The 20,431-nt window shown below is 35.3% G+C and overlaps 1 protein-coding gene across 6 annotated transcripts in view; it reads right to left on the bottom strand.

The window, feature by feature from the left end:
* Positions 1 to 488: 488 nt before the first annotated feature.
* The window catches only part of NAALADL2 (N-acetylated alpha-linked acidic dipeptidase like 2), a 1,263,364-nt gene continuing 1,243,421 nt past the window's right edge, over positions 489 to 20,431 (bottom strand). For all 6 annotated transcript variants that reach the window (XM_077880384.1, XM_077880385.1, XM_077880381.1 and 3 more), the window contains one exon: positions 489 to 3,032. In XM_077880384.1, the coding sequence (XP_077736510.1) occupies positions 2,834 to 3,032 (199 nt within the window). In that variant the 3' untranslated portion in view covers positions 489 to 2,833. The remainder of the gene's footprint in view (positions 3,033 to 20,431) is intronic.

Here is a 20,431-nt window from a genome sequence, read left to right as displayed (position 1 = left end):
CAGCATGTGACTATATCCATGTTGCTGACCTTTTTGGCTTCATTTACTGCATCTGGGGGAGTGATGACGCTTGACCTCAATGAATGGAACTTTCTTAAGGCTTAGTCCAGAATGGCTCTTAGGCTTTCTTTTGACCCCATAACCTCTGCTTTTCCCCAAAGGGCAATGGCTCAAGTATACCCTTCCTGAGCTCAAATTTAAGTGGTGAACATCTGCCACATTTTCTTGGGAGAATAACCATTCTGATTCATTACGCCCTGGCGCAGTTCCATGTACAAAAGAGTGTGAGAAGTACCAGGCACCCAGAGATCTCAGCAATAATCTCAACCTACCATCAATTCACCAAAAACACTTGTTCTTAACTTGCATAGGATTTTATTTGCTTGGATTTGTTAGGGGGAGAAATCGAAATGTTGTAAATCTGAAGGAACACCATAGATGTTCTAGGTAAGAGGTTTACCGCAGTCAAAGATCTAAAACAGCATCTATAGAATTAGTGGACATCTGTTTTAATTACAATTTGTTTTCTTCACATAATTTCTTAAATAGACTAATAAAAACACATTAGTATATAGTTACCTTTAGGTTTTTTTGTTTTTTTTTTTTTTCACATAGCAAATATCAATATAATCTAGAAGGGAGCATCAATAATTTGAGATTTTTATCTATGCCATGAGGTTTACACCATGTTTAAGCAAAAATGAACAAACATATATTTTGTGCTCTCGACAGTCTTACAGACTAAGGGAATGGGCTTACTTGGGATTTCGTTTTAAGATGATAAACTACCAAACTGATAATTGTTTGGTTTTGCTTGTTTTAAATTGAGCTTCAATTCCAAAATGCTGTTTGCTTTAACTTCGGCTCTAAACAAAGAACTGGAAGGAACACACCAAAGCTTGATTAAATATGGAAGATTCTTTGGTAGAAAGCATTCCCTTATTTGGCCCCAAACACGTTTGTATATGTCTTCCCACCTCTGTTCTGCTATTGATTTTTGTCCAGCAAAAGAGAGCACTGATGGTAAGGCACCCCGAGGCTGCTCCGCTCAGGCGCTCCTTGTAGACATTCTTCAACATGGGAAATATTTTCAAACAAGTACATCGGTTCTACAAAAAATTTGTAAGGTAGTCTCACGTGTCGCTCAAACACGCGCAACAGGCGTTTCACATGAAAATGGATTTCTGCTCCTGTTACCCAGCTAATGGCACCAATTGTCCTCTTTGCCTTGAGCATATCGACATTACTTATGGTAGGAACAGCTGACCCTTATAAATCAATGAATCAATGCGGATTGATTCTTTGCCCCCGAGGGTAGCTTTCCTTGAAACGCAGAGTGGGTTCAAGCTCACCCGTAAACACGGGAGGCCCTGACACGCTGCTCTGGTGCGGTGTCTAAAGAGAGAAGTGTGGTTGAGTGTTGTGTTAGGTAGAGACAATGACATAAAATATACCGAGGATGCGTCTCCTAAGGGAAGTTGGTTTATTCAATGTCAGAAAAACATTTTCTAAGGATAAGCTCAAAGTTTAAACTGTCACCTACTAGAATTTTAGGCTTTGGGGGGAAATAGTGGAATCTGGGGCCATTTCGTGACAACGTCAATATGAAGACTTCATTTTCCACATGAGAGAATAACTGAATCGTGGGAAAGACACATTCTTACAGTAACACTGCATTTTCCACATAAAATTAGAAGCATGAATATTTGCTACACTTTCATCCCAGTCACAATGAAGGCTAAAGAAGGAAAAAAAAATATCAAAAGTTTCTTCACAGAATTAAGAAGTTTTTCATTGATCAAACAACTCTTTCTTTCATTGTAGGTCCTTTTGTCAGTGGCAGAAATAGCGATTTGATGCTTTTTAAGATAGTTTGGGTTTTCAAAGAGAAACTTTGCTACTTTCCTGTGCAAATTACATGGTATTCTGTTAAAACCGCCCTACAGAAAGGAGTTTCGGAAAAGATATAAGAAGGAAGAGCGATGCAAAATGCTTTCATTTTAGAGTAGCTGGGTTTCAGTGCTTCCAACAGAACCAACAGAAGAAGAAATCGGAAATATTTTCTCCCTCGTAAGACATATATCACTCCTGAAATTTTTACAAAATCAACTGAGGCAAATTAGGGGTTTCAAAGCTAGTCACCTTATAAGTTGTTAGGAAAAAATTTGCATTTAAATTGCTCTGTGCAGCTACTTTGAGATCTTCCCCTGGAATGTTTATGGCTCTTTTTTTTTTCATTAATACTTAAAAAATACAATTTCATAACCAGTGTATTACTACATCTAGTTGTATTACGAACAGGCACTTCATTTCATAAAATAGAAACATTCAAAGTGGTTTTGGTCGACCAATCACTCGGTCGGAATACTTGAATTCTTCATATTGAATACTTACTAGTGAAGTTAATCTGAAACCATATCAACTCTCCATTTCTGTTACAGAAACTAGGTCATTAATAGCTGTAACATAAGGAATAACTTCCATTCCTATATGTTTTATCCCTAGGAGTGAAGATTGTCCAGCACTTCTTGGAACTTTTCCCCCCAAAATATTTTATATGTATAAAAATACAGCAGATTTCTTTTTAATAGATAAATCTTGAGTATTATTTCAATAACTCACTTTTACATATTCCAGAGATGTAGATATAAGAAAATATTAAATGTGCAAAATGCTCTTTCATATGTACATTTGAAAATACGATGTAATAATAGCTTTAGACTTGTATAAAAAGTCATTGGGGGGGAAAGTCTTCAATGTCAGAAAATCCGGTTAGATTAGAGCTTTTGCTTGAGGAATTGTAAACAAACTTTTTAAAATGCTGAGAGTTTTCTCAGTTCTTTCCAACCAAGACACTCTCGAACACATCAAGTCCTGCTTTGAAGTAAACCTGAGCTGAATTAATGCTGTTCAACACCTCTGACAGGGCTTCTTGAAGGGTCTCATTTGATGCGAGTAACTTGCAGCGCTCCCGCGCCCCCAGGAGTGTTGCAAACTGGCTTGTCTTCTCATCAAGGTGGTACAGGATATTTCTGGAAAGAAATCAGGAATGTGTAAATGTCTTAAACACAACGCTATTTTCATATCAACCGTTGTAATAAATATCTCCAAGCAACAGTGGTATTTGCAGTAAATGAAGAAACTACAAAAACACAATATCATTTTTCAGCCTCTCATGAATTAATGGATATACGCATTGATCATCAAGTTTCCCATAGTGGCGTGAGATAGACGTCATGTGCCCCCTCATGGAAGTATACAACACTCTTTATGAGCTAGAATAGTTTTGCTAAAAATGTTGAATCTGTATCTGATGAATCTTCTAAATCTAATCGCCAATAAAGACAACAGACAAATACCTTAAAGGATGTAATGATGTGTCATTAGCAAATGCAAACGGAGGGGTGGGGGTGGGGAGGAGAACTCTGTAGGGCAAATGATCCATCTCATTCAACAAATAAATTGCAAAAAAACAAAAAAAAAAAAAAGGGAAGGAAAAACCTCCAGACTAGGGTTTGTCGACCTCAGGCTCTTGACATTTGGGGCTGGATAATTCTTCATTGTGCAGCTGTCCTATGCATTGCAGGATGTTAGCAGTATCCCTGGTTTTTCCCACTAGATACCAGGAGCCCTCTCCTTTAGTCGTGTCAGTCAGTTCAGGCTGCTATAAGAACACCACCTGCTGAGTGGCTTAAGCAACAAAGGTTTATTTCTCACAGTTCAGAGGCTGGATGTCTGAGACCTAGGAGCCAGCACGGTTAGGCTCTTGGTTGGAGTCCTCTTCCTGTTTCCATTCTCATAAGACTTTCCGTGGTGCGTGCAGAGAGAGAAGAGGTCCTGTGTCTTCTCCTCTTTCCATAAGGGCATGTCCCATTAGGGGGGCCCCAACTGCATGAACTCACCTCCCGAAGGCCCCACCTAAATACCGACACACTAGGGTTAGGGTTTTAACTCATGTATTTTGGGAGAATACTAACATTCATTCAGTCCATAGCACTTGTGAAAACCAAAAATGTCTCCGGACTGCCAAGACTGTCCCTTACCGGGGGCAAAATTAATTCTGATGGACAGCTACTGCTTTAGACCAAAAGCAATATATCTACCGGTCATAAAGTCTGGACTTTACCAGGTCTTTACTCAAACAAACTGTTCATAAAATGAGAAAGTGCACAACTGAATTCTAATTGGAGATTCGTTAGTATTAAGGAATTGTTAATGTTTTAGGTGTGACGATGGTATCATCAGCATGTTTTCAAAAAGTGCCCTTATTTCTTAGAAATACATGTAGTAATATTTGCAAATGAAAGGTTTTATCACGTGTAAGATTTTGCTTCAAAAGATTCAGGAGAAAAAGAAGGGAGTAGAGCCATGGACAGTGTAGATGGAACGAGACTGACCATTAGTTAATACTTGCGGAAATTGGGTAATAGAATACGTTACACATATAACTCTCTTCTTTTGTATATATTTGATATTTAGAATGCTATCTTCTCATAAGAGTGAAATGAATATTAAATGGTGCCCTGAAATTTATCCAAATATTTTAGAAAGAAGAATCTGGCTTTGGGCAAATCTAAAGTGACAGATTTTTTTTCTAGCTATCGATAGATTTTTTTATCAGTGATATATAGAAGGAGATTCACTTGGGCAGAAAACTATGGATTATTGTATCATTTGACTTATACCCAACCCAAATTAGCTGAAATTCTACAGTCTAATAAGAGAGGGTATCATTAAAATACAGTTGTCTAATTGTCAAGTTAAAAGTGAAAGGCAACAGAAGAAGGGTTACCATTGAAAAGGTCAGAAATAGTGAAAGGGACTATAAGGAAAAAGAGGGAAACTGAGTGGGGAAAAATTAGAGAGGGAGACAAACCATGAGAGATCCCTAATTCTGGGAAACACACAAAGGGTTGCAAAGGGGAGGTGGGTGGGGCGATGGGGTACCTGGGTGACAGGCCCTAAGGAGGGTACATGATGGGATGAGCACTGGGTGTTATACTATATGTTGGCAAATTGGCTTTAAATTAAAAAAAAAAAAAAAAAAAAAAAAAGAAAGAAAGAAATGGTCAGAAAAAAGTTCCTAATAGAGAATATTTGAATGTCTTCTTGAATCACTGGCTACAAAGATTTAGGGAAGGAACGGGGTGGAAAGCAGAGAGAGCACCCTACATAGGAGGGATGGTATACACAGAGGCACACATTTCTAGAATAGCCTGGGCTGCCCAGGGGACCCGTGCCAGTGATTGTGAACGACCACGGTGCAAGGCCAGAGCGGGCAGCCATGGAGAAGAGCTCAGGGAGCAAGCCCTGTCCATCCTAGGAGAGCTTCCATACCAAGTTAGGGGAATCAATCACACCTCCTCTTGTAGGCATAAGAAACAGTGAGAGGTTTTAAGCCAAAGAGAAAGGGTACGGAATTTTATCTGGAACGATCGATCACTTCGCAACAGGAAGCCTGGAGAACCACATGGTCCAGGAGAAGGGTGACAAAGACGTGAGTTACACGGCGATGGCTCATTTGGAGAAGATGAACTGAGGGCCAAGATACAGACTGAACTGATTTATACTTTCCCTGACGCTAACCTCCACTTGTACAGAGTTCTGAACTCTTATTTCCTATCTCATCAAAACCCTTCTGCCTCAGTTTCTCCTGACCTCCCACTTTGTGCTCGGCCCCATATCTAATCCATCATCACTCGTGCCAGAACCCTGCAGGTCCTCCCTTTTCCTTACGTCTCTGAGGGTAGTGACTTCCCCATCTTTTCAGGGTCTTTCCTTCTCTGCTGGGGGTCCCTGAGCTCTATATTTTCAAGGATATGTCAGGATATCATCACTTTATACACCAGGGGGTTGGGAAATACGTTACTTCTTTATCACGTCTCTTTTAGTGTTGGGATTAGAAGAGATCTTCAGGCACGGTGGTTTCATTTACTTAAATTTTTATCAGGCTTGGCTCAGTGATGGGCACTCAGCAGATCCTCAGTAATCTTGGTGGAAATCACATCAATCCAGTTTATTTTGCATTTTAAGCTCTAGCTATCTAAGAATAAAACTGTCTTACATTTGTCTTTAGGGGAAAAATTTAAGTTGACTCTAAGTACGCAGTGGGTGGCAGCAGAACAGATCGTTAGACTCAGAGGCTATTTCAATGAATTTTTCAAAACAGATCATTTAAAATGAGGACTATCTCTAATAATCCAATATCCTTGACGTTTGTATCTATGAGTAAACTTGGCATGGTATGAATTAAATAGAACAGAGCAAGAAAGGTTCTTTCTAGATTCCAAACATTCTTGAATTCAGGTATAAATGTTTATTAATAAACATACATTCCCCTGAATATGAGAGGGAGAAAAACATCTTCCAAATGGAGTGGCAAGTGGGATATGAGCAGTTCTCTGAACAGAAGTTGTACTCAGAACTTTGGATCTAGTTCCTTAATTAAAACATGCTTTTTAAAATAGAGATTTCGGGATCCCTGGGTAGCTCAGCGGTTTAGCTCCTGCCTTTGGCCCACGGCGCAATCCTGGAGACCTGGGATCAAATCCCACGTCAGGCTCCCGGTATGGAGCCTACTTCTCCCTCTGCCTGTGTCTCTGCCTCTCTCTCTCTCTCTCTCTCTCTATCTATGTCTATCATAAAAAAATAAAGAAATACATCTTTAAAAAAATAATAAAATAGAGATTTCCCTCCTGCCATTCCCATAGTATTCATACAGTTAAAGAGATTGTCAGAGGAAGCCATCCAGCCGTACTAATGTACTCGTGGGAGCCATTATACGCGTACCTAGGTACAGTAACCACATGTACACGTCTTTCTATGTGAAAAAGTTTTGACTTTATTAAAATAAAATAGCGAGGATTAGGGAAATGCCTAATGACAATTTCCCTAAATATTAGTTCTGCTAGTTATACATCATTAAGGTGGGAGGGGTTGCATAATAAAAGAAATGAAATAATACAGAGGAACCTTGAAACAACCATGGAGTTTTTCCAAACAGAGATAATATGGCCTCAGAAAGTCACATGTATTCTTCTACATAACAGACTATCCAAAGGTTACTTTTTTCATGTTTACATAATCTTTCTCAATTGCATTTTTATTTATTTTAATTTTTTTTAACATTTTAATTATTTATTCATGAGAGACACAGAGAGAGAGAGGGGTGGGGGCAGAGACACAGGCAGAGGGAGAAGCAGGCTCCATGCAGGGAGCCCGATGCGGGACTCGATCCCGGGTCTCCAGGATCACGCCCTGGACTGAGGCAAGCGCTAAACCACTGAGCCACCCAGGCGTCTCCCCCCTACCTTTTTTTTACATTATTCTCAATTGCATTTTTAAAAAGGAGGGGGTTTTTAGTATCAGGATGCCTACCAGATTTTTTTTTTTTTTCCTACCAGATTTTTGAGTTCATAATAAGACATTTAAACAGGCAAACATATACACATGTATATATGATAAAGGAAAATTATTTAATAATTAAGATCTTTTAAGGACAAAAATAGTTTAAAATATATTTTAATTATTTAATCTTTTAAAAAGTACTCCTTTATAGACAACTTATACTGCTTTACCAATAAGAATGACTACATTAGTAGAGTATTTGTAGTTTTAAATTTTCTCCTTCTACTTTATCAGTTTTCTGTTTAAAAATAAATCATTCCTTGGCAAATATATTTCCAGAATGTAAGAGTGCAACAGATATTTTCAAAAACTGTACCAAATACTTCCGTTCTTAGAAGGCATGTTGTTAAGGATGCTGACAAACAAACATATTATAATCTGTGTTATCCAGAACAGCCTCTGTTTTTTAAAAAGATTTTGTTTATTTATTTGAGAGAGAGAGTGAGAGTGGGTTGGGGACACAGAGGGGAGTGTGAAGCAGACTCCTTGCTGAGCAGAGAGCCTGACATGGGACTGGACCCCAGGACCCTGAGGTCATGACCTGAGCAGAAGGCAGACATTTAACGACTGAGCCCCCCAGGAGACCCCAGAACTACCTCTTAAATGAGTTGAATGAGTGCAATTAATATATTATGGGGAGCGTGTTTAATAATTTTTATCCTAGTATAGTGACCTTTCCACATTTTCAAAACCCAATGGCACAAAATACATTTCTACATATACATTCTATGGTTATTAAATGTTAAATATTATTAATATTAAATTTAATGATAAGATATTAATAAAACATGCTCATAAAAGGTTACAGGATTAATCCCTCAATGACAATCCATTTAAGCATGAGCACAATCTCTAATATATATGTAAAATTCCAGCATAACTACTATAAAATATCTAGAAGAGTGGTAATGTTGAATAAAAATACCCCATTGAAAGAATGGTTAGGTCTGAAACACGAGAAATATGATCTCATTTTTTTTTTTCAAACAGGAAAGCAATATATATACTTCTTAAAGACCAATGCGATGGAGTCTGTAGTGTGCCAACATTTGCTTTTCCTAAGTGGTAAGCAACACAGTAACATAGTTTTATAATGACTGTAAACAAGTCATGTGAATAGAAATGGATCCTTTTTTGGTTTGTGAAATTCCACAAGGAGCAAAACACATTTTCCATATGTTACATGATTCAAGTAGTAAGCTGTGGCAAGCTATATGTAAGATAAACACTCACATCTATTTCTACCCAAATTGGATACAAATCAGCATAAAACTACGGATACTGAGATTCTACTTGAAGATGCGTAAACAGATTCTTTCATCATAATGTAAGAGAAAACTTTTATCTGATATAACGTATGTTAGTTGATCCTTATTATGATAGAAAGTTTTTTTTTTTTTTTAACCTGGATAGATTGCTTTACCTTATTAAACAAATTGGGGATAACGAAGATATATTCTTTAAATTTTAAAGAATAATTTCTCCTACTGATTTCCAGAGGGAGTTCTTTTTTTCCTTTGTGTGTCTGTACTAAATGTGTACCATTTAGCTTCCTGCTTATATAAAATAAATTTCTGCATTTGGAGAAAAGTACCCTTTTCATAAAAGTACCCCCACAGTATTTTAGTTTTAATATTTGAATAGAAGACAAAAATCAAAACCCAGGCATATTCTTATATTTCATCACATACATTTCCATATATTTCTTAGTTTCTGCACATTTTCCTACATACTCATTAACTCTGAGTACCCCAGGATCATCTCTGGGGGGGACAAAAATACTGTACCATTTTATAATATGCAAATGATTCTTGCCTTTGAAAATCACATTAGGTCGACGCTTCTGATGGAAGCTTCTAAGCCAAAAGCTCTTTGCATTCCCATGTATGTCACCAGAATTGAACCTCAGTTAAATGGAAGTAACAGATTTCAACAAATTATACTCTATGAGAGTACTCAAGCATGTCTTGCTTTCTCAATGCTCGGTCCTATTTTTCAGCTTAGGGCAGACTAGGAATTGGCAAATAGTCAAAAGGCACGTGTCTGGCAGGAAAATAGGGTGGAGAAAAAGCAAGAAAATAGACTTGAAGAGTTTCCATGTCGAATCTGCTCTTTACAACCAAAAGGAATTATATTCTTTAATGAATCATTCCTGCTCTCATACACACCTGCTTTAGTCCAGTTCAGAAAGTTTCCTCGTAGAGAGAATGCACTGTGTTATTAATTCAATAAATCACCACCCTATTTGCATACACACAACATGTATCTCAGTATGGCATGTAGAGACATCAGACCTAATTAAAATATTATTTAATTGAAATCATTTTTGTAGTTATCGTGTTTAAAATAACATTAATTCCACCCTCATGCCTATCTTCCCTCATCTGTAACAATTTGGATCTTATAAATGTAATTCATACAGTCATCCTGACCCACACACAACACAAAGAGACTACTAAAAGGAAAGTGTAATACATTATTGATGACACTAATGAAATTACAACACACATCACTCATTTTAATGGGTCTGTTTCAATGACACATCACGGTGACCAGAAAAGAGCAGTGCCAAACTCAGAAACCTAATTAATAACTCACGCAGCATCAGTGAAGGAGAGGAAGCATCTTTACTCAACTGTCAAATCTTTTCCATTCAGCTAAGGCAAAGGAAAACTGAAGAAAATGAATTCTGAAACAAAGGGAGCTAAAGTCTTCATGAGTCATTTCCTTGCGTGTGAATTAGCAAATTAATGATGGAAACGATGACTCTCTTTCAAATGTTCCCTCTTATATTCATAAATGGGCACAGGATGCCACTCATCCTAAACTTAAATTAACATTCATTATACTTCATGTTGAGAAACTCCTAAATGAAATCACAATAAATAATAAGCCATGTCTTTCAAAATTGATTGGGAATACATGCTGCATGCCAAGACAGAAAACCAGCTCAATTTTTATGTTTGTGGCTAATTCTTTTTAAGGATCATACTAACTGCACTCCATAGTTAACAGTGGCTTGCTGTACTTACATCAACATTAGGGAAGATGATTTGACTTGGATACTAGGTCAGTGAGAATTCACAAAATACATGGCTGTGCTACTTAAAGAACAAATACCTTTTCAACTAAGTTTAAATTTGGTCTACATTTGCAAAAACGGAATGAGAATGTACGACCATTATGATATCGTCAAGCCACAAACTCACTCCGTAGACAACCGAGAACGAATAACGGGTATAGATGGTTTACAAAACGGGTTGTCGTTATTTCTCTCCTTCTGTGCAGGCCTCCTCCAAACATGACTGCAGCTCCAACCCACCAATAAATGGAGTCTATCTCCTTGCCTACTGATTCTGGGTTGGTTTTAATATTTGCTTTGGCCGATAGAAGTTGGCATACGTGGTGAGCCTATGCCTCACAAGGTGTGTGCGCTCCCTCCCTTTCTCCAAAACCCTGACAAACCACCATGCGAATGATCCTGTTAGCCGGCTAGAAGAAAAGAGAACAGGGACACCTGGGTGGCTCAGTGGTTGAGCAACTGCCTTTGGTTCAGGTCCTGATCCTGGGGTCCTGGGATCAAGTCCCACATAGGGCTCCCCACAGGGACCCTGCTTCTCCCTCTGTCTACCTCTCTACCTCTCTCTCTGTGTCTCTCATGAATAAATAAATAAAATCTTAAAAAAAAAAAAAAGAAAGAAAGAAAAGAGAACACACAGAGCAGAGAGTGAGGCCCTCCTAGACTAGCTAGCTAGCCTCCAGCCAAGTTGGCCCCAGGAGCCCTTGCTCGCAGACATAAAAACAGCCGGAAAGATCCCCAGCCTGGCCCAGATCAGAAGAATCACCCAGCTGAGTCCAGCCTAGATGGCCATATTGAAGAATTACAGACAAAATAAATAGTTAAGTCACTAAATTTGGGGGTGATAGTCAATGGGGCAATAAATGAATGATATGAGTGATAGTGTTTTACTTCCCTGTGGGAAGGGAAAGGTAATGTTGCTCTAGGCATCAGTTCTCTATCCTCTCCTGTGGACTCCACAGTTCTTTACCTGTTTAGCTGAATTTGAAAGAGACTGTTGAGAAATCATGCTAAACAGTCCTCACGATGTTTGCATTACAAAGCTAGGATATCTGCGTGCATTCATTTGCAGTTTTAAGGTCTGATTGGAGTATCAGGTGAGATTTTCCCACTCACCAAAAAATAAGTTAATCCTTATGGCATAATGTAGGTTTTTTTTTTTTTTTTTTTTTTGGTTTGTGTTGTGTTTTGTTTTAATAGGGATCATCTTGCTGACGTACAACCCAAGAAATGAACAAAAACATTCTGTTTGCATCACAATTACATATCAAAGAGGGCAGAGACAGTAGACTGTATTCTATGTCTCAAAGACTTCTCAGCCTGTCTAATTGATATGATTATAAAATTAAAAATATAAAATATTTCTCAAGAGAAGCTCCCTGAGGAGAGGATATCTTTTAAGATATTCAAGGAAGACTCCGTTGCATGGCGCCATGCTTGGTGGTTTATCAATAAAGAAAAATTATATTTTTGCACTCAAAAATTTTCCATTAAATCAAAAGGGGGCCCAGTTATCAGACAAAGATTAATTAACACAAACCTTAGCACCTTTCGGAATTTGATCACTTTTTCCCCACACTCATGTAATTGTTTTCTTGTCTTAATTTCATGACTGTTTTTTCCTTTCCATCTTACCTTTTTTACCTGTATGTATGGCTTAGACCTCAAAATTTAGATGACTCTTCTTTCATAACTTATTTAGAACTCCTTCTTAGTATGTGAGTTTCTATCATCAGCACCCTCTAAGGAAAATTTCATTTGAATACCCTATGGGCACTTCGTGATTAACATAACAATACATTTCCGTTAATCTATACCCCAAATATTTGCATTTTCCTTTTCTCCATTATTCTTTCCTTACCTTCCTTACCTTTAGTAAACAGCAATGCTGAGGCCACAAAACCAAACAAAGTAAGTAATTCAGGTTTTTCTTCCTTTAGTTTTTTATTTCAATAATGAAAAGGATGTGAACTATTTGTTTTGAAAAATTCACTCTGAAGGCAAAAGATGATAACTTAGGCTGTGTCTATTTAAACAAAGTGAGTAATTGAGCCAATATTGATCTTTTTTGCTTATTCTACTCAACAGCCCTTATTAAATGTCTAATATGAGTAAGTTGCTGTGTTAGGTGCTCAAAGATAGAAAAGAGTTTACAGTCTATGTTGAAAGCAAGCACATGATGAATAAATTAGTATTTTAATAGAGTTTCTATTTAATGCACTTAGGATGCATTATATGGTATGAGATTAATTAATTTCATATCTTTTTTTTAATTTCATATCTTAAAAATGTTTCACTTTATTTTATACGTGTATATTTACATATGTATCTTAGACTGCTAGAAACCATTGCTTTGTTATAAATGTTTTTGTGTATCTTGTCTCTCCAACTATATTATATGCTCTTTATGGGCAAATTCTGTAAATATTCTATGCAGTGTTCATCACATGTCTTATGGTTTGTGGGAAAATCTGCAGGGTTAGATCCTGAGAGTATCCGTTTAACTTGGCTTATCTGATTCCAATCGCCACCCTATTGATTTAGATAACATAGTCCTAATCAAATCAGCATAAGGTAATTCCTTAATCAAATGGATTATTTCAACAATGGGCATATGCTGGCAACTGATTTGAAGGGAAACTTCAGGATTCTAAGAGTGGCAGTTCCTTGTTTTTTTGAGAGAATCACTAAAGCTAATCCCTTTTCTGCTTTTGAATAATATGGGTTATGGATATGAACTCTGCAAACAGTACATCCCCTTTTTTTTTCCAACAGGAGGAAAATCAGCTTTGACATGATACCAGGGAAGCAGACCTGAGAGACAGAAATATATTCCCTGGTCATATGATAGAGATGCTGAATCAAACCAACCTAAAATCTGCTTTTTCTCTTGACTTTCAATTATATGAGTAAGATACTTTACTACTTTGTGTAGGGTTTTATGCTACTTTACATTAAATGTATCCAGATATATAATACTTATTAATTATATAGTTATTAAAAACACAAACTTATTTTCCATTTTAATAGCTATAGATATTTTGTAACCTGAAGACTTTATTTAGTTTATGTTTGAAAATAACCTCAAATTGAATATGTAAAAGAATAACCTGAGAAAATTTTAAATCTGCTGAAGAAATTCAGATGCAGTGGGTCCGAGATACATTAGAGGAGTCTGCATTTTTTCCTGCTTCATTACTGAAACTTATTGGGTGATACTGACACACCCTTAACAATTCCCTCCAGTGAGTTTACTCAGAAACTTGTTTCCAAACAGGTTTTTTCCAGGGACATGTGCCATTATATACAAAATTACATCATTTAATTAACAGTATGTAAATAATGGCATATTAAGTTTAAAAGACAGTTATTCCTATAAAAACAGAACTGAATGCATTAGAAAGACTCACAAGTATTAACTGTTGAAATGAAAATATTTGATTATATGTGGAGAGATAAATGAAAAGATTATTAACAAAGGGAAGGAAGGGATTTTTTTAGAAGCCCCTATTTCCTGCTCTAAGATGAAGAGACAACCTGGAAATCTTAAATGATGCATCATTAGTGTGGCTTAAACAGGAAAGCAAATCTAGAATTTCAACTCTTAGAACAGTAGTCAAAAAAAAAAAAAAAAAAAAAAAGGCCTTGATCTTATAGCGAAGATTGGTAAAATATTTCAGTTCAAATAAACTGCCTTTTCAATCATTTGTCCATTGACAGGTTCTGATTATGTCAGATGAAAGGATATGTACCTTTTAGGCAATATATAATCAGATCTTTACTCCTAAAAATGGAAAGGCAAATAGGTATCATTTTGAGTTCCAATTCTCATAGACTGGCAGTCATGCCTTGAAGTGCTAGGTTGACAATGGATTGGTGGCTACCTCAGGCCCCAACATACTTAAGCTTAAGCTCTTATTTGCAGACCCTCCCTCACTTAAGATTATTTAGTCCATTCTCTTGGTAATAATGCACAGGTTTCTTGAAGTAATCAAGGGATGTATAAACCAAGCTATCACAAAAAAGGGAGAAAGTAATAATTATTCAGTTTTGCTAATTAACATATAGTCAACTCTAGTAACCCATTCTTAATTTATATGCTAACTTCTCTAATTTTCCTGTTTATGAATTTGAATTAACTGAACACTTTCTAAAATTCTCCTTTACTAGGTGCTCTAGACTGTCAACTTCTTAAAACAATAGTCCAAATTGTTATTAATCAATTATATTATATTTAAATAAAATAATTAAAATGTATGTATTTGTCTTCAATAACTGTTTCACAGATATTAGCTCTTTTGCAAGGTATAGATGTCACTAAAATAAAAAGTACCTTTTGAACTAATTGACTTGATTCGATGAGTTCAATTACATTAATCTATATCTACCTTCTTTCTTGAGTCCTAATATTTAATATATGCAAAAAAATAATTCATGCAGTTCTTAACTGAACTCTTTGGAACTGTGGCCTCAAATAGAGAGGAAGAAAAGTAATTTGTTCTTTGCCCTGAACATCTGGATGAAATTTGTTCCAAACTTAATAAATGTTATGGCAGACACATTAATCCAATATTCTGAAAATATTACTAAGTGAATTCTGAGCCATACGAAGGCAAAGACCTCTAGTCATAGACTGTGTCTGAAGTATGTAAATGTTGGGCAATCTATGAGAGGATTGTTGAATTCTATAAATTGCATTGAGATGATTAAATCTATATGATGGATAGGTTATAGAATTTTAGGATTTTTAACATTTTAAAAAAGAACAGATCCAAGAAAATCCACCTTTGGATAGAAACAGGAGAAACAATATAGTAACAACAATACTAGTCTTATAATGTCTAAGAAAATCTAAGAAGAATTTTATAATAGAAGATGATAGAAATCAAAGAAAAGTAATTACCTCAAGAGCTCACTCAGGGAGTATGTATTAAGCATGAAGGACTGTGTGGAATACAAAAGAATTAGAGAACTTCGCTCAATTTCAAAGGAATTTTTAAGTTTTAAGTGGGAAATAATAGTTTTGGAGCTGTTTTCTTCTGCATATGTGGCTTTCTTACCTAAATCAAAGCAAACTCTCAAGTTAGACAATACTACCAGTTTTTCTTGCTCAAAAGACCAAAATGTAAAATAAATTTCTAATAACTTTGTATATTTTGTCTTCTTTCCTTCAGAAAGAGACAATTCATCTGTTTAACCTGTAAAGATACTAAAAAATGATAGACTATTTATATGAAGATTTAAATGGACATCATAGCCTATTATGTAACTTCACATTGTTTTGTTTTCCATAATTAATTACATTTGATAATTCTTCACCTTATATAGAGTCAGATGTCAATAGTTTCCAAAATATATCTTATGAACAGATAGAACTAATTACTAATACTGTGACTACTAGCTTAAAATTAAAATATACTGCAGACCTAGTTTTTTTTTCCTCCATTATTTTAGAAACACTTATAAAATTTCAATTAAAAGTAAATGGAAATATATATAAATATATAAATCTAAATCTATATATTTTCTGCTAATTTGAGAAATAGAAGATAAGAGGATAGATGGTTCAAACAAGTACATACCCAGTTTTATTTAGGCTTTTTTTCTTTTTTCTTTCTTTTTTTTTTTTTTTTTAAGTAGGCTCCATGTGCAGCAAGAACCCAATGGAGGCTGACACCCATGGCCCTGAGATTAAGACCTGACCCGAGATCAAGAGTCAGCTGCTTAATCAACAGAGTCACCCAGGTACCCCACAATTTTATTTTGGTTTTAATTTTTAACTGAATTTTCAGATATTTCATGCTTTAAAAATCAGTGTTGACTCTATAATTCAAATTACTTATTTTGAAGTAAAGAGAAAATTATTTATCAGAACAAAGCATGTTGGGAACTTGCAGTCAGTAATTAGCTTCAACACTAATATATTTTGTATCTATTAAAAATAATGAAGATTACTGAACAGTTGAACCCAAACACAAGGTAAACCCATGACAAGAGAAAAATAATGATTTTTTTCATCTTTAAGTAAGTCAAATAATTGTGATATAGACACACTCATTACATAATTTTTTAATCATGTCAAATCTTATTCTTAATCACATATGCTTTAAAGGTTACATATTTAAAGATAAATTTATAAAATCAAGTAAACTTTGCTTTTCCTTTTCAATGGAATTTGGAAATTGTTATTTTCAGATGGAGATGTGTATATATAAATATATATTTAATATATAAATATAAATATTTATATATATGTATATATAAATATGTATATGTATATAAACATAAATACATATACATTTGCAGATATTCATGAATACACATATATATACAGACACATACATACATACATACAGAGAGAGAAAGAGAGATCAGTATGTAATGTTTCCCATACTGGACTATGAAGAAAAAAGTCTACATTTTATGTCCTCCTCCTAAATCAATTGAATAGTAAGCTTCTTGTTATTCTACAAAATACTACATTTATTAGTAACACAAATCAACAAGAATAAAAGAAAGTGCCACTAAACAAGCATATTATGTTTTAATAGATAAAGGGCTGATTACATTGTTTTATGGGCACCAAAGTAATTATGTGAAAATAGAAAACTCTACATTATTTATAGGCTATAGAACATTTCCATGGCAGCCCGTCTTGGTATCTATTTTCAAATTACTAACTCTTCTTTCCTTTTCCCTTAATTTTAATTCTCATTATACTTGCTCTATCGAAATAGGACTTTCCTTACAGAAATTCTAATTATACTACTTATCATCATCCTACTTGACTGCATAGTATGAAGTCACCCAGATACCTAACTTTATGTGCTCAATACTGTAAAGGGCCCATTGTGATCTTTGCCTTACTGAAGGAGGAAGGATAATCTAAAAAGGGTAATGTTTGAAAAGAAAATATGAATCACATCTAAAAAATAATTACAACAATGAAGAGAAATGGAAAAATATGAAGGAAATACTAAATAGTCAATATTAAAATCTGTTCATCTGAGTCAAGATCCTGGAGCTAGGAAGTGGTGGGAATGGGTCAAGAAGCTTAGTGTTGTGGGAAAGAGCATGGATTTTATCTTTTATTTATTTATTTATTTATTTATTTATTATTTATTTATTATTTATTTATTTATTTATTTATTTATTTATTTTTTTTATAAATAAAATCTTAAAAAAGATAAAATTTTCCTCCTTACTGGTAAAATAGGAAATATTACTTATAATCTGGAATTTGTATAATAATTAAATGAGCTAAAACATGTAAAGGATTTAGCTTGTGCCTGGCATATACAATAAATACTTTATAAATGGTAACTACTATTACTTGACATTTCTGGGTTTCTTGTCCCTCACCCCTTTTAATTCTCGAGTTACTTTGTCCTTAGTATTAGAGTTGTGAGATCACCAGATGATTTCTCCTGCCCAGAAAAGAGGTCATCCATAAGGAAATTTCAGGGAACAAGGGAAAGACCACTGTAAGGGTTTATCAAGATATGTATCACTCCATGCAAGAGTCTGTACCAATAAAACCATTTACCTTTTTATATTGGACTGTACCTTTAACTATCAAAAATGCCACCCATTCGATTTTGTTATAATCACTCTACTTTCCTAGTGCTTTTTTTTTCAGTAAATATATTTGAAAAAAAGAAGATCATATAGCCAATAGGGATGACACACACAGAGACATATATACAACGTGTATGAAAATATATTGTTCAACTTTATTTTAAACTATTATAGAAAATGTACCTTGGTGCATTGGTAAGTTAATAAAACCAGACTCTTTGCATTTGTGATTTTTAAAGGATCATGGTAATTAGTGAATAAAAGTTTCATATATTCTGACTTGGAGATGGGAGGAAAGCCAGCTACTGGCTATGAGAGGTACTAAGGAGGGGACAGCATTCTTATGGTCTGGATGAACTAGAGCATGAATCAGATAAATTTCAGAGAAGAGCCTGACTACTCATGTTTTGCCAAGAACTCAAGGCCAACTTTATTGATTTCTTTTTAGTGCAACTATGGCATGTGATTAATGGTTTCATCACAGCACTAATTATACACCATTGTTATGCTTTGATGAAAACTTGTCTGTCCTGAGGCAGAATTTGAGAACATTGTCTTGTTTATTGTGTATTTCTCCACGCTTTTAACAAGTAGATATGTAATAAATTTGACTGCATAAATCAATAATAGTAGTAATAGTGATTCTAATATTTGTTGAGCAATTAGTCTATTGTGGGGGATCAGAATATGTCATCCCCAAATGTGACACTTGGATAAGAATTATTTTGCGCTGAAGATAAATGAGAAACTATAGACACAGGAAATTCTCTATCTTCTCCAAACTCTTAATACTGGAGATGAATCTAGGTTTTATCAGGCCAAAGACAGCACCAGCAGGGATGTGTATAACAAGCCTTACTAAAACGACTCTAGTCATCTATTAGTCCCCCCCTTATTTACCTTCCTATACATTTTGTTGCCTTGGAAGCCTAACACCCTTTTATTTGAGGGTTTTGTCACTTCTCTACAATGTATTGTTCTTCGTTAAGATTCTATATAAGCCCAAGTTCTAACCACCCCTTTGAGTTACTCATCACTGAGTTTCTCTAGTGTGTTTCACATCTTAAAAAGCCCATTTGCTTTTTCTCTCATTAATCTGTCTTTTGTCAAATTTGCTAGTTAGCCCGTTTGCTTTTTCTCTCATTAATCTGTCTTTTGTCAAATTTGCTAGGAAGAAAAAGTTTTTTTTTCCCTTTTCCCTATAATATGCTCAGCCATATTCTAAGCATTTTACATGTTTTAACTCATTTAATCCTCACAACAAATTAATGAAATAGGTAACATTATTATATCCATCTTATAGAGAACAAAAATCAGCACAAAGATTGGCTTGCCCAATGGCACATTACGCGGATGTAGCAGAGCCAAGATTTAGAAACATACATGAATGAAAGAGTTTTAATTTGAATATCTGCCTCTGTTTTTGGACTTCTATTAAAAACGTATTCCAACAAATACTAAACTTGAAGCACATGGCTGATAGGTAGGTAGATAAAACTTCCAGAAGAAACAACAAAATAAACTTTTGTCAACATGCCAGAGTAGAGCAAACCCCACCTCACATTAGCTTATAGCTTCATCAAAAGGAAAACAGCAAATAAATATTTGTCCCTCTGCAATGACAATGATTCCCTTTCAAAGTCAACTTAGATGGTCAGAGATACTTGCCTGAGGATGTTTTCTGACAAAAGAGGGAGCTGATAACTGGTACTAAGCAATTCTCTCCTCATCCTGAACAACTGAAATCTGTATCTCTCTTAATGTAACAATACCATCTTGAACCGGCAGGTATTTTTAGAGCATAATAAGGATATTGTTCTAAAATCAAGCATGAAATAAAAGAATGATAAAACCATTGTGTATGTGCTTCATAATCTCTCACTCCCCTTCTTACCTATTGTATCTCTGCTAAATGCCTGCTTCTTTTGATCGAAGAAAAGAAAGAAAAAAAAAAAAAGAAACATCACCTAATTGAGATTTTAATCATTGAGAGACTTGTAACATGAAAGTTTTCAAAGAATTTACCTGAAGTAAAATTGATTTAAAAGTCTAATCTGTGGATTTTTGGATAACTGCCTCTTAGTTTAAAGGGAATACAACAGGTATATTGAAAAAAAAATCTTTTTTTGAAATCTTTTTTATTTTTTTATTTTTTTTTTATGATAGTCACAGAGAGAGAGAGAGAGAGAGAGAGAGAGAGAGAGAGGCAGAGACATAGGCAGAGGGAGAAGCAGGCTCCATGCACCGGGAGCCCGACATGGGATTCAATTCCGGGTCTCCAGGATCGCGCCCTGGGCCAAAGGCAGGCACCAAACCGCTGTGCCTCCCAGGGATCCCAAGAAAAAATCTTCTTAGATAAAGTAAGCA

Source organism: Canis aureus, chromosome 31 (assembly GCF_053574225.1).
Source record: "Canis aureus isolate CA01 chromosome 31, VMU_Caureus_v.1.0, whole genome shotgun sequence".
Taxonomy (NCBI): domain Eukaryota; kingdom Metazoa; phylum Chordata; class Mammalia; order Carnivora; family Canidae; genus Canis; species Canis aureus.
This window is presented reverse-complemented; position numbering and strand designations above follow the sequence as displayed.